Source organism: Cydia pomonella, chromosome 12, assembly GCF_033807575.1.
Source record: "Cydia pomonella isolate Wapato2018A chromosome 12, ilCydPomo1, whole genome shotgun sequence".
In the NCBI taxonomy this organism is placed as follows: domain Eukaryota; kingdom Metazoa; phylum Arthropoda; class Insecta; order Lepidoptera; family Tortricidae; genus Cydia; species Cydia pomonella.
The window spans coordinates 5,202,607-5,217,830 of record NC_084714.1 but is presented as its reverse complement, the minus strand read 5'-3'; the positions used below and the strand labels follow the sequence as shown (position 1 = coordinate 5,217,830).

Sequence of the window (15,224 nt, the reverse complement as noted above, 5' to 3'; positions counted from 1 at the left end):
GATATTTAAAAATATTTAGCTCCAAATAAACTTTAATACACATAGAACACAACAAAAAATTGAATAACACCAAACTCGTTTCTATTTCTTGGTTAAAAATCGAGAAAAATAAATAAAATAACTTACTTTTGCCACATGAATTTATATTAACGCGCGCAGCAACGTGCTCTTTCCCCGAGGCGTGTTCGCGTATTGGGGAGGCTCGGGGGGTCCCTGAGCCCGTCCTTGCTTGATAGCCGGCACTAGCTGGTAACACCTAGTTTCCGAGATATTGCAAAGTTTCACTGTGTCCGTTTGTTTCATCCTAGGACAACTGACCCTACGTTATTTTGTCACAAGAATCATTAGAGTTATAATGTAGGTATAATACTTGTATACTACACTCTTTTGATAAGTGAAAACTGCATGATAATCCGTACAGTAGTTTTTGAATTTATCGCGAATATACAAACAGACAGACGGACGCGGCGGGAGAAGAAGTCTGTCAGCTACTAATAAATTTGTACCTAATCAAAATAACAATTTAGAGATAAAGTTACTGTTATTTTATTTGATATTTTAAATAAAAATTCGAGGAAAATATAACCAATTATTTCTCATTTCAGTAGTATTGAATAAATTAAAAAGGATATTATTTTACTTACTTATTTAATTTTAAAATTTGATAAAAAAATAAAATATAAAACAAATTATTATATAAACAGAGTTTCCAATCATGAATTCAGTAATTCTTGTCGAACGTCAAGTTGTAGCTACTTATATACAGGTTGGTCAAAAATACTTTGACAAAGAATTTCAAAGTTTTATATAAAAAACATATAAATTTAGGCTTTATAATTCATACATTTGAAGATGGCATTATAAAGGAAACCTCAATTTTTAAACTAAAAAAAAACACGAATTGCCCTCAACATATCCTCATTTATGTTTGATAAACAAACGCAAGCTTTTGTTAAATTATCAATCAAATATACGCTGTAACTAATTCAAGACTTCAGCGTTATTTTTGTCCACTTTTTGGTGAGTGTTGATTTCAAAGCGTCTACATTATTATGTTAAGTACAGTCGCCATCAGATATATCGGAGCAGCCAAGGCGCTCACAAATATCTGAACACGCACTCTAACGCCTTGACAATAGAGGCGTGGTCTGACACGAATAAAAGTATTTTATCTTATCTTTTATTTTTATCTTATGAATTATGAAGTCCATAACGGAGATGGCGGGACGACTTTGTTACTTTTTGTAATTAGTGGCGGGAGTGTGCATGTGCAAGAATAGGGAGCGTGCAAAAACTGTAGGGGTCGTCAGATTTTTGGCGCGAGGCGTAAATGTGATGTTTATTGTTCCGATGTAGCCCACAAGAAGGCAGAACCTACTATGCACAAGAAAACATGTGACGTGTAAATGTACATGTTTATGATTCCGATTCAGGCCACAAGATGGCAGACCGTTCAACGCGCATGGTCCCTATAGGCGAGAAAAAGGGGAGGCCTTTGCCTACCTAGGCTAGTCAAAAAAATAAAATTGTCTACTGGTGGAGCTGCGGCATATTATCGATTATTTGGAAAAGTGGTTTGTGTGTCGAACTCAAAGGAGGATATTTTGAAGATAGCTAATTCGTTTGTTTTAGTTTAATCAAGGTAACTTTAATTTTTATTGCGATTTAGTAAAAGTTGTATAAGTATAAAATAAAATAAAATTGTCAACGTATTTTTGAACCATTCTGTATCTATACATCGTGTTTTTTAAAAGTCCGTCAATTTCAAGTGTGCATTCCTAAGGAACTTTCTCAAAGACTAACTCCATTTTGGAGATAATCAATGATTTTTTTCTGATAAGGCCCCTAGGCCACTTGCCTTAGACTTAATATATTTGCTACTAAACGCAAGTACTATCTCGGAAGATCGATATTCGAAATGTTATTGATCTGTCAGTTTTCCATTGTTTGATGGATTTATATATAATGTCTGAATTACACCAACGCTATTTATAACTTTTTATTGAAAAAATAAAAAAGTATTTTTTTAAAAATGTTATCCCGAAGTTAACGGATTAAAAAAAACACCGTGTATTATGAAGGTTACTAAAGTCGTACCGAGACACAGCGCCCTTGTCAAGATGACGTAGGTTATTGGTATAATATGTACACAATAATAGTACATTACTATAGAGGCCGGGAAACAAAGGTTTGCAGGCTAAGTAGATAAAGACGGCCGAGCGTAGCGAGGCCAGATAGGGATACGCGGCCGGCAACCCCGTTACTCGCCGAGATTTTTATAACTAGTTATTCCTTTTCTCAACCTTGCAATGATATGTTGACATGACTTATTTCTAGGTCCGAAAATACTACGTATTCGGTGCCACACACATGTACATGAGTGAAAACGATATGTAAAGCAACCCTTCGTTTCCCGGCTTCTATAGTAATGTACTAAACTTAAAACCTCGTTGCGATTCCACCAGATATGTTCGAAGATGCGTATCGAGGGATGCGTTTGTTAAGAACCGTCACTCAGCATGAAGTTCGCTACGCATCCTCGCACATCTCTGGTGGAAACGTCGCTAAACGTAGAATATTATTATTGGGTCAATAGAAAATCACTACACAGGCCAGAAATGATTAATGCAAAAATAGTAAACGTATATGCTACGGTGATTTTATTTACTTCAGTGTCTGGGGTAGAATATTCGAGATTTGACGAAGGGTATCCTACAGGATTATATTCAGAATGTAAGTTTTATTTAAAATGAAATCGTTTTTTATAACATGAAAGCTTTTCTCTTTTATTTAGGAAAAAGTAGATCTGGAAATTGAACGTACGTTGGCTTGCCACCTGTACCTAAATCTTGAAGTATTATGGCAGTGCAGACTAGACACCTTTACCTTTAACCATGTTTTTTTTAAGGTCCAGGGTCATCAAAACCAGTCATCATCAAGCCACAGACTCTAAAAAAGCTTTTCATATCAGTATTAGGCGAAGGCCATACAGGATACACGGGACATTACAACTACTATGGCATGAACCAGTTAGCGAAGAGTCCTGACATAGACTTTAGAAAGAAGACTTGGATGTACGTAGGTGGATACTTCTCCACGAATTCGTTGAACTCCGGTCGGAATCTGGGCTATGATTACAAAGCTAGGGGATACAACGCACTTTCTCTTGATACGTTTCAATTCACGACAACTTATTATCCTCAGTAAGTATATAAATATTTTTTATACATATAGTATCCGGACTAAAGGACTATTAAAAGAATATCCCACTGCTCTCCAAAATAATAACCATCTGACGTAGCTGATATTGTTGCAAAGTTTAAATGGTACTGACAGATGTCGTGTACAATTTGAGCACTAAGACGGCCACCCATTGGGTGCAACAAATGTACCTATCGGTAGACCCCGTAGGAAATAAAGGGACAAGCTTGACGCCATTAACAGTTGGTGGAAGACTTTAGTGGGAGATGGATACGTGAAATAATAAGGAAGGTTTCTGTCCAGCAGTGGAATATTATAGGTTCTTAAAAAAAAACATTTTATTCAGATAAACCACACATTTTTGTTCCAGGGCCGCACGCATCATACGAGCTGTTAGTAAGCATGCAGCGGAAATGCTGGTGAAGTTGACACGCCTCGGTCTTGACCCTAAAAAACTCGAAATCACAGGCATGAGTCTCGGCGCGCAAACTATGGGCTTCATAGCCAAGAACTACCGGCAGATGACCGGCCAAAATATATCTTTGCTCACTGCATTGGACGGAGCTGGACCATGCTTTAGACATCTTAGGCCTGATGAAAGATTGGATAAATCTGACGCAGATTTCGTTGTGAGCGTTCTTACAACCATGGACATATCAAGTATATCTGTTCCTTACGCTCATGTAACTTTCTATGTTAATGGAGGAGCATTTCAAGAAGGGGATATCGCTTGGCTACCCTGTGATGCCTTGTGTAGTCATGTAAGGGCATATTTCGTCTGGTGGGCAGCTGTGGTATATCCCAGTGCTTTTATAGCTGTGCGTTGTGATAACGTTCAGCAAGCTAGAGATGGGGACTGTTACGATTTGCAGCCAATGGTGACGAACACAATGGGCCTGCTTACTGACAAGAGCAAACCAGGGATTTATTATCTGCGTACGACTAACAGGTGGCCTTATGCTTTGGGAAGGCGAGGCTTGAAGAAAGCTTAAAACGCGATAACGTAAATCGTCATATAGTAACAACAGAGGCTTTGAATGATACAGACAGAGAAGTTTCATGTTATAACACAGGTATACTCTTTTCCCGCCCACCATACAAGAGAAAAAATGCAATGACATGTCAATAAAGATTGTAAAATTATATTTTTTGTTTTAATTCTGTTTATTGCGTACACTAGCCTCGACCCGCGACTGCGTTTGCGAAGGAGGCCTTAAAATGCCAAACTCATTATCCTACTCGCTTAAAAGTCTGACAGTTCTTATGCTTAACGCTAGGGTTGCCGACGCTTAGAAATGATTTTACAAATAAGTACCTGTTGAATGCTCACCACGATCCTGCGCCGCCCCGTTATAGGCGGAGGTGGCACTCGTTGGGTTTTTAGACGGTAGTAGGCATCCTCGTCCTTTTGTCCGTCGTGCCCGTCTTGGTCCCCTCGAGACCAAGAACCAAGGGATGAAAAGCACCCAATCCTGTCGAGGTAGTATCGTGCTCGAACGCAGTGAGATCGCCAATAATGCAAGACTGAAATGGTGCCTTTCACCCAGTTACACGCTCTACTTTTCATTTCAAATACGAGGCAAGTAAAATACACGTGCATTTAAAAAAACGGCTAAGTATAAACTTCAGTAGTATTTCGTGAGGGTACTTTAGATTAACAATTTAGGTAAAAATATCGTTATTTTTGGAATGAGGAGTTAATTATCAGAATTGATATTGTACAAACAAATGAAATTTAAAACCAAAATTTTAATTGCTTACTTTAAGAAAAGAAAAAAAACATAATACTTTGAAATCTTTTAAGTAGGTCTTTTTTGTACACTTTTTAGAACAACGACCCTCCAGAACCATGAGAAATGAGAAGATATTTCCCTAACGTAAAAAAGGCTTAAATTAAACTAAACTAAAACCCAAACTCACGGCCGGGACGTCTCTGTGGAACAAGTAGCAGAATTATTTTGCATAATACTGGATGAATCGAATTTAATAAAGGCAGGGGCAGTCTGCCTTTTTAAGTTTTTTTTATTTGGGCAGTGACGGCTGAAAATGAATTTCGAGGGATGTGACTGGACTCAAAATACATTATACGAGTATTATACAGCAAAGTATTTTGATGTTTTGAAATAAATGGCTGTGAGGTTATTTGACTTGTTAGGACACACGCAAGTTCGATTATGTTAAGCGCAAAAATTTCATAATGTTTCTTTTAAAACGATAAGAAGTGCCAAAATAGCGATCCTATAAATGTTATCCTCTTATTTGTTTAGCTACTATATTAAAAAGTTGGATCAGGAAACAAGGCCCATATTAATTACAAAGACCTTATTGAGTAACATAAACCTTCAATGTACACATGTCAATATTTAAAAAATATCAAACTAGTTTAATAACTTCATTACCTTCCATAATTATTTCTGTTATACATAATTCCATCATTGCAATAATTACATTGAAATAACTGCAATGTCTCCAATACTGAAGCGAGATATTTAGACGAACTTCATTACTTACCGTCATTACTTCATTCCAATTACTAGGTACACTATCCCTAGTAATGTCATTTCGTTAATAAAGTGATGTCAATACTCATCATAGTGTCTTTCCCTTATATTGATAACTAATTAAAATTAGGTTTTAAATGGATTTGTTGTAGAATTTCCATTCTGATTTACTCTCCATCCCTTGAATAACGATACTTTTATCTAAATTTTTAATTGAAAGTACCCTCAAAAATAACTACCTGTAAAAATAGCAAGTAATAAAAAGCACATGGTTTTTATTTTCCTCGTATTAGAAATGAAAAGTAGTGTTTAACTCTGGTGGAAGGCATAATTTCAGCCTCGGACTATTGGCGCTCGAACGCAGTGAGACACCGCGACAGGAATGAGTGTTGAAGGGCACTTAACAATCTATTCAACTGACTGCCCTAATTAATTTACACACACATTGAGATGAAACATGACGTGCGCACAGAATACTCAAACGATTTCCGAAAAATGTAAGTACAGTCGACATCGGAGCGACCGAGGTGCTCAAAAATATCTGAGCACGCCCTCTAACCGCCTTGATAATAGAGGCGTGTTCAGATATTTGTGAGCACCTTAGCCGCTCCGATATATCTGACGACTGTACCTCTTATATGACGTGTCGAGTAACATTGATAACACGGAAGCGGAACCCTGTCCTCAACCGTTCAACTGTTAAAACGTGAACTTAACTCGCAATTTGACGTTTGATATATTAACAAGTTTTCTGCCTCAAAGCAACCCTGAACTCGTTTACGTCAGAATCTTCACGTGTATTGTCTACGATACCTAAGCGTTTCTCGGGTTATAATTTTATAAATAGCTGAACTATGAACCTACAGTATGATTATTTTTAGTACCTGTTAGATTTGGTACACAGAAGCAGTCGAACGTGTCATTCTCGGAGACGCGCGCCTTGACTCGTATGTCATGTTTTTAAAGGTTAGATTTGACAAAACTGCGCGTCATCGTGGATGACACGAACTATAGTTATCAACCTGTTGTTAGATCCACAACAAGTAGTTTTATATTAAAACACAAGCAAACAAGTATACAGCATACTAGAAAACTATTTTTTGCAATAGATCATTATTAAGAGAGAGAAGGAAAGAGGACGATCGATTCTCCATACAAACGTAGTCCTCATTTTCCTCCCTGGATATTGACATTATGGAAAATATTTTTACAGAATTTTATGGATTTTAGTCATAGCTATATCCCCTTTTCCCTCATCATTCGCTTTCATCTTAAAGTACATAAACATTCATATACTCTACTGGCAGTGATCAAAAAGTATTACCACATAGCGAATACAGCTCTGCTGTCTGGCTGAACAGCGCTCACACTTCTCTGGATGACGTCCAACTCCATCACACGATGCGCCTTATTTCTGGATGCCTCAAGCCCACACCGATCTATTGGCTACCTGTCCTATCCCATATACTACCTCCCCATATGCGAGAAAGATGCCTTGGCCTTGAAATACAAAAGATCCGGGCATCACAAAACTTACATCATCTTTGTCATGAAGACCTTCACGATTTTAAAAACCGGCCAAGAGCATGTCAGCCCACGTTCAGTGTAGGGTTCCGTAGTTACTCTTCCGTCACAATAAGCTAAACTGGAGCTTAAAGTATAGTAAATTGTTAACCAAGGGATGAAACGGTACCTTTCACCCGAGTTAAACAAATAAGCAAATTTGCATAATCAGTACTGATTATATATATAATTAAAGTAAGTCTTTTTACTATGAAGGGGAAACTTTTTGCGATAACAGTTAAACTGATCATGTCCGCTATAGTTTTCATATAATGTATTTCTTAAGCTCTACTTTCACGATTTTTTTCATATTTTTTGGACCTATGGTTCAAAAGTTAGAGGGGGGGGGACACATTCTTTTTTTCTTTCGGAGCGATTATCTCCGAATATATTCACTTTATCAAAAAATGTTTGTTGGAGACCCCTATTAGTTTTGAAAGACCTTTCCAACGATACCCCACACTGTAGGGTTGAAGCAAAAAAAAAAAATCACCCCCAATTTACGTGTAGGGGAGGTACCCTAAAAAAATTTAAATTTTTAGATTTTATTGTACGACTTTGTCGGCTTTATTGATTTATATATCCATGCCAAATTTCAGCTTTCTAGCACTAACGACCACGGAGCAAAGCCTCGGACAAACAGACATGGCGAAACTATAAGGGTTCCTAGTTGACTACGGAACCCTAAAAATGCAAAACTTAAAGTCTCGCTATCCTCCAGCGCTGAGATTCCATGATCCAGCACCAATGTCTAACCTGCGGGACTCCTGGGAATCCGAATGGGGATCAAGATTTCTCCCTGGCGATGTCTCCAAGCCTAATACCAAGACTCGATCTGCTGGCTTTGAGGAGCCCAACGTGCTTGCTGAATCGGATAAGCACGGGAGTTGGGAACTGTGCCTATTTATGGCACAAATGGAGCTGGTACGAATCACCAGTATGTCGGTGTGGAGCACCCGAGCAGACTGTACACCACAGGGTATTTGACTGTCCTCTAACCAAATACCATGGGCAAGTGGAGGATTTTACCACCTTAAGCAATGAAGCGATACAGTACTCAATAAAATCTATAAGGGTTCCGTTTTTTGCCATTTGGCTACGGAACCCTAAAAACCGGCCAACTGCGAGTCGGACTCGCGCACGAAGGATTCCGTACCATTATCATAAAAACGGCAAAAAAAATGTTTGTTGTATGGGAGGCCCCTTTAATAATTATGTTCCGATTTAGTTTTGTTGTTATAGCGGCAACAGAAATACATCATCTGTGAAAATTTCAGTGTTCTAACTAACAATACAGCCTGGTGACAGACGGACGGACAGCGGAGTCTCAGTAATAGGGTCTCGTTTAACCCTTTGGGTACGGAACCCTAAAAAACTGTAAATCTTTGAAGTAAAGTAACACATAAAGCCATACGAGAAAAAAGTACCACATAGCGACATTGAAATTATATTCATAAATAATTAACATTTTAACCTATTATAGTTCGTGTCATCCACGGAAATTTGTCAAATTTAACCTTTAATAACACCACAATACGATTCAAGGCAGACATCGTCATGAATGACACGATACGGTTAGAAGCAAAACAAAAACCACACAATATACTATAAAGGCATAAAGTTTGTTACACAATTCTTGACTTCCGTCATATCGTGTTTACTCATGGTAACAGTCAAACGACACTAAAATAAAAGACAATCGATTAAAGAACTATTTAAAAAAAACCTTCGAAAATAATTAGAGATTTATATACGCAAAATATTTTTGGTACCAGTTGTATTTTAAGGAAGATGTTGAAAGTGATATGTTTTGCTGTGTCGTTTTTTGCTTTGGCAGAATCCGTCGAATATTCACGGATTGGACAAGGGTACCATAGAGGAATTTTGCCTGATTGTAAGTTTTTTACATTAATTAAGGATTTTACACAGTGTATATGTTCCGGGTATCTAATACTAGAAGATTAGGTAAGTTAACTTAATTTTACCCGGGTATACCCTTTTAACCAAAGTCCCGAAAATTAATGAACTTTAATTTAGGTACCGAGGTAAACTTAAGAATACTTAGGGCCTGTTTCACAATGTCCAAGTATTGGTTAGCTAATTAACTGCAAGATAAAACAATCTTAAGTTTTAATGGTATTTATTTATCAGTTAAGCTTATTTAAAGATTGTGAAACGCCAACAATGAGGCAAATAGCCTATTTTTTTGAGGGCGGAATTTCTATCATGATCGTCAAAATAAAATAATAAAAATGAAAATAATAACAATACTAATGAAATAAAATTATAGCTCCAATAAGGATTGTCAATACAATTAGAATAAATAAGAGAAACAGTAAGTAGGTAAATACTTACAAAAATCCAAAATATAAATGTACAATGTCAAAACTTACGAAAAATACGAGAACAATAAAAATAAAAACGATAAATTAATAAAAGAACACAAATAATATCTCCCAATAAGAATCGTCAACACACAATAATATAAAAACAATGAAATAATATCTCCCAATAAGGATCATCTGTATGATAAAGAAAACAATGTCAATAAATAAAAACAATAAGAATAAACACAATTTCTGAATCAAAATGTCAATTCCATGAACTCATTTACTGAGTACAGAGGGTTTTCCAACAAAAGGTTTCTCAATTTACGTCTGAATATTTCGTCGCATTGCTCGTTTCTTATCTCGGCAGGTAGGTGCTCGAAATAAGTAGGTCCGATTATTCGTGGGTTCCTTTTTGAAAGCACCAAGCGACGAGGAACTGTTCTGAGACGACCTGTGTTACGCAGTTGTTTTCCCGGACAATCCACACGAGAAAATTGAGCAATATTATTTCTGACAAATATTATTAGTTCAAAGAGGTGTTGTGAGTAGCGAGTCATTCATTATAATATATTAATATACCATAATAATAATATACCATAATTCCATACACCGCATAAAATATATAATATATATATATATATATATATATACTTATGTCTACTTCTGTGGTCTTTTATAATGCTTTAGAGGAAAGGCGACAACCGCTTCTCCATTCATTAGAGATTTTTGATTACTATTATAAGAGTTAGGAGCGCAATAAAAATACCATACATATATTTTTAAACGCTCCTATTAAATGTTATAATAATTAAAAATTCGAAAAAATAAAACGATGGGTGGCAGATTGTTATACATCTAACCATGTCAAAATATTTTCAATTATGTGAATATCTAGAGAAGAAAATGGGAACTACGTTTGTATGGAAAGGCGGTTATCGGGCGTTCGTCTAATTTCGTCTTAAAAACAGAGTACCTATAGGTGCAGATTATAGTTCGTGTCATCCACTATGACGCGCAGATTTGTCAAATCTAACCTTTAATAACATGGCATTTAGAGTCAAGGCACGCGTCTTCGTGAATGACACGATCTATATATTGTAACACCAGCGACCACTTTACCATATAATTAGTGTTGACCCTTGTTGCACAGCTTGGTGATCTTTTGATCCAAGATGTTTTTTTTAGGGTTCCGTATCCAAAGGGTCAAACGGGACCCTATTACTGAGACTCCGCTGTCCGTCCATCCGTCTGTCCGTCTGTCACCAGGCTGTATCTCATGAACCGTGATAGTTAGCCAGTTGAAATTTCTACAGATTATGTATTTCTGTTGCCGCTATAACAACAAATACTAAAAACAGAATATAATAAATATTTCTTTCCAATCTCGTGTTTCTCATCCAATCACCGAAGTTAAGCAACGTCGGGCGGGGTCAGTACTTGGATGGGTGACCGTTTTTATAGATAATGGTACGGAACCCTTCCTGTGCGAGTCTGACGCGCATTTAGCCAGTTTTTTTAAGTATTTAAGAGTCTTTATTTTTTCAAATTTTTAGGGTTCCGTACCAAAAGGTACAAAAGGAACCCTATGGTGCGACTCTGTTCGTCCGTCCGTCAGTCTGTCACATTGCTAAATATCTCGAAAACCAATCCCCCCCCCCGTACATCCGAAGTTTACCGAATAAAAATTATGAAATTTTACATAATATTACTATTACTATATATTTTACAGGAAATATATAATCAGACCTCTGTGTCAATTTCACTAAACCAGCATTTTTATCTAATTTCCATGGTATTTGAAATATTGATTGAATATAAAAAGTAATGTGATAATTTGTAGAAAAATAAAAGACAGCCAATATTACTTTCAGGATACACATAATCATGAAATTTTTGAATTTATTTCAGTTTGAAAATTCGATCCGGGTACAGGATTTTTTTGTCCATGGGAATTGCTTTTCAAAAAATATGTTTTATCATTAATCAATTGTAAAATATTAAACTTATAAGATTATTAAGGGCCAATTTCACATTTGAGATCTATTTGCATGCTTGTTGTATGGGAGCCCCCATTAAATAATTTTTTTTCTGTTTTTAGTATTTGTTGTTATAGCGGCAACAGAAATACATCATCTGTGAAAATTTCAATTGTCTAGCTATCACGGTTCATGAGATACAGCCTGGTGACAGACGGACGGACGGACGGACGGACGGACAGCGAAGTCTCAGTAATAGGGTCCCGTTTGACCCTTTGGGTACGGAACCCTAAAAAGTGATATATCGCTCAAATGATGAAAAAAAATGGCTCAAGAATTTGTACACTGTATTATAGCAATGTATCGAATATTGCATGCAAGTGAACCTTCTAAATGGAACTTTCTATAACATCTACACAATAATTGTCATTTTAGAGCATTTAACCAACCGGAGTCGCCTTTAAGAGCTTACCCCTCTGTCGAAAACCTCTGCTAATTCACGTCATACTTATTGTTTGGACTGACGTTTTTCTGACTTGGCTAATTGTACGGTCGAGGAAATTGATTCTTTAGCAATTTGCGGTTCAAGTAAATTTTGTTGTACATACTTTATACTAAGAGCTGTCCAATGTAAAGTGAACCGCAAACTGCTAAATAATCAATTTCCTCGACTGTACATTAGGTACGTACAAATACATTTGGCGTGCCTCTCACCCGCAAAAATCAGCAGACTGTTTTGTACCGAAAATTACAGATAAGGCATCTCCGGTTGGTCAAATACTGGAAGATTGTCATTCATCTTTTATATTATTTATTCCACAGGTCCAGGTTCAACGAAACCAGCAGTAATCACGCCAAATAGCTTGAGGAACTTAAAAATATCAGTATTTGGATCAAGGGCCAGCCTAACAACCTACACTTACTACCATGCCAAGCGTATAGCCCGACATCCTGAGATAGATTTCAACAAGAAGACTGTTCTCTACGTCCCTGGGTATTTGGATTTGTCCACGGTACCTATTCGGAGGAGTTTGGTCCAGCTTTACAAGGAGTTGGGTTATAATGTACTCATATTGGACTATGAGGCGTTTGATTCGGGAGAAATACCCGTGTGAGTATTACAGGTTTTTTTCAACTTACTTTTTAGGGTTCCGTAGCCAAATGGCAAAAAACGGAACCCTTATAGATTCGTCATGTCCGTCTGTCTGTCCGATTCTGTCACAGCCACTTTTTTCCGAAACTATAAAAGCTATACTGTTCAAACTTGGTAAGTAGATGTATTCTATGAACCGCATTATGATGTTTACACAAATATAAAAAAAAAAACAATAAATTTTGGGGGTTCCCCATACTTAGAACTGAAACTCAAAAAATCTTTTTTCATCAAATCCATACGTGTGGGGTATCTATGGATAGGTCTTTAAAAATGATATTGAGGTTTCTAATATCATTTTTTTCTAAACTGAATAGTTTGCGCGAGAGACACTTCCAAAGTGGTAAAAAGTGTGTCCCCCCCCCCGTAACTTCTAAAATAACAGAATGAAAAATCTAAAAAAAATATATGATATACATTGCTATGCAAACTTCCACCGAAAATTGGTTCGAACGAGATCTAGTAAGTAGTTTTTTTCTAATACGTCATAAAAATTTAAAAAAAAATTTTTTTTCATCAAACCCATACGTGTGGGGTATCTAAGGATAGGTCTTCAAAAATGATATTTAGGTTTCTAATATCATTTTTTTCTAAACTGAATAGTTTGCGCGAGAGACACTTCCAAAGTGAAAAAAAGTGTCCCCCCCCCCCCTGTAACTTCTAAAATAACGGAATGAAAAATCTAAAAAAAATATATGATATACATTACCATGCAAACTTCCAACGAAAATTGGTTTGAACCAGATCTAGTAAGTAGTTTTTTTAATACGTCATAAATGGTACGGAACCCTTCATGGGCGAGTCCGACTCGCACTTGGCCGCTTTTTTTTTCAATTTTTAACTGCATGCATAATTTTTATGCAATTTTACAAATTCTACAAATAGTAGAATAATAATCCTAAAGTTTGAAATAGAGTTTGCATGTAAAAAAGACAGCTTGTAAATTTGTACTAAAAAAGTCATTTCATTGAAGTAAAAAGACGTTTTCACATAACCTATTCAGAAAAGGGATTTTTTTTCCCTGCTAGGAGGGATCAAAGTAATTCTAGGATACCATTAAATTTTTTTGCATACGATTTTTTCGCCTATAATAATATTTTTAAACATAACTACTTCCTCATAGATGATGAGAAAATCATTATGTGTCAAATGGATCTTGAATCCCTCATTATGCTCAGTATCACTTCCTTTAGGATTTAATGTACGCCCTGGCCGTCAATATGTCATTTTGCTCTCTTGTGGCATAATCGACTATTCTAATGTCAAATAATGTTTTAAAAGGCACTTCGTTGCTTTTATTTTTCAGTGCGGCTCGGCTAATGCGTCCAGTTGGCAAGCATGTCGCCGAGATGCTGTCAAACCTAACCACGCTCGGATTGGACCCGAAGAAACTAGAACTCGTCGGCCTAAGTCTAGGCGGGCAGGCTATCAGCTTCATAGCCAAGAACTACCGCGAAATAACTGGCCGGAACATATCCTCACTGACCGCTTTGGACCCTGCTGGGCGCTGCTTTAGACATCTCGGACCAGATCAAAGACTCGACCCTTCCGACGCTGACTTCGTCCTTAGCATTGCCACGAATATGGACGAAATGGGTATAGCAACTCCTGTCGGTCACGTCACGTTCTACGTCAACGGAGGAGAATTCCAACCTGGGGATGTGTGGTGGCTACCCTGCGATACTCTTTGTAGTCATGTCAAATCCTACATTATTTGGCTCACAGCGCTAATGAATCCAGGGAAATTTGTAGGCATGCAATGTGATTCTATACAGCAAGCGAGAGACTTTAACTGCTTCGATCGAAAGCCACTAGTGACGAATACGATGGATTTGTATACGGATAGAAGTAAGCCGGGTATATATTACTTGAATACAATTCATAAATACCCTTATTACTTACGTAAAGGAGGGGTGTATAGAAGCAGTGAAATTATTCTAAAGCAACTAAGCAATCTGAATGAGGTCGACGAATTGTTGGTTTAGTAATTAGAAAATAGCTGTGTATCACTATTATGACCAATAAAACTGTTTTTACACACTTTTATATATGTGCTTTAAATCTTGTAGCTTTAGCCTAATTCCATAATACAATACATATGTTGAACTTTGACAACATAACGAATTGTTGGTTTAGTAATTAAAAATAGCTGTGTATCACTATTATGACGAATAAAACTGTATTTACACACTTTTATATAAGTATGTGCTTTAAATCTTGTAACTTTAGCCTAATTCCATAATACAATACATATGTTGAACTTTAACAACATAACGAATTGTTGGTTTAGTAGGTAATTAGAAAATAGCTGTGTATCACTATTATGACTAATAAAACTGTATTTACACACTTTCATATAAGTATGTGCTTTAAATCTTGTAACTTTAGCCTAATTCCATAATACAATACATATGTTGAACTTTAACAACATAACGAATTGTTGGTTTAGTAATTAGAAAATAGCTGTGTATCACTATTTATTATTTACATACACTATTTA

The 15,224-nt window shown here is 36.5% G+C and overlaps 2 protein-coding genes across 3 annotated transcripts; both read left to right on the top strand.

Annotated features, from left to right (window-relative positions):
- Positions 1–2,020: 2,020 nt before the first annotated feature.
- On the top strand, positions 2,021–4,344 carry LOC133523317 (phospholipase A1 member A-like). Of its 2 annotated transcripts, XM_061858826.1 has the most exons (4): positions 2,021–2,125; positions 2,597–2,733; positions 2,909–3,203; positions 3,572–4,344. In XM_061858826.1, exons 1-4 carry the CDS (start codon positions 2,076–2,078, stop codon positions 4,191–4,193), a joined length of 1,104 nt encoding a protein of 367 aa, XP_061714810.1. In that variant the 5' UTR covers positions 2,021–2,075; the 3' UTR covers positions 4,194–4,344. The 2 variants fall into 2 exon arrangements, with proteins under 2 accessions (XP_061714810.1, XP_061714809.1); XM_061858825.1 differs by having other exon boundaries at positions 2,021–2,733.
- Positions 4,345–8,880: 4,536 nt separating this feature from the next.
- On the top strand, positions 8,881–14,770 carry LOC133523330 (lipase member H-B-like). Its single transcript, XM_061858845.1, has 3 exons — positions 8,881–9,159; positions 12,394–12,682; positions 14,031–14,770. The coding sequence occupies exons 1-3, from the start codon at positions 9,057–9,059 to the stop codon at positions 14,707–14,709; spliced, it is 1,071 nt and encodes a 356-aa protein (XP_061714829.1). The 5' UTR covers positions 8,881–9,056; the 3' UTR covers positions 14,710–14,770.
- Positions 14,771–15,224: the final 454 nt, after the last annotated feature.

Bases quoted from the DNA above. Each gene is read 5' to 3' on its own strand.
- LOC133523317 (XM_061858825.1), top strand. From the start codon at position 2,520: ATGAAGTTCGCTACGCATCCTCGCACATCTCTGGTGGAAACGTCGCTA. The intron at 2,734-2,908 runs GTAAGTTTTATT...GTTTTTTTTAAG, and splicing joins TACAGGATTATATTCAGAAT to GTCCAGGGTCATCAAAACCA. The intron at 3,204-3,571 runs GTAAGTATATAA...TTTTTGTTCCAG, and splicing joins ACGACAACTTATTATCCTCA to GGCCGCACGCATCATACGAG.
- LOC133523330 (XM_061858845.1), top strand. From the start codon at position 9,057: ATGTTGAAAGTGATATGTTTTGCTGTGTCGTTTTTTGCTTTGGCAGAA. The intron at 9,160-12,393 runs GTAAGTTTTTTA...TTTATTCCACAG, and splicing joins TAGAGGAATTTTGCCTGATT to GTCCAGGTTCAACGAAACCA. The intron at 12,683-14,030 runs GTGAGTATTACA...TTTATTTTTCAG, and splicing joins GATTCGGGAGAAATACCCGT to TGCGGCTCGGCTAATGCGTC.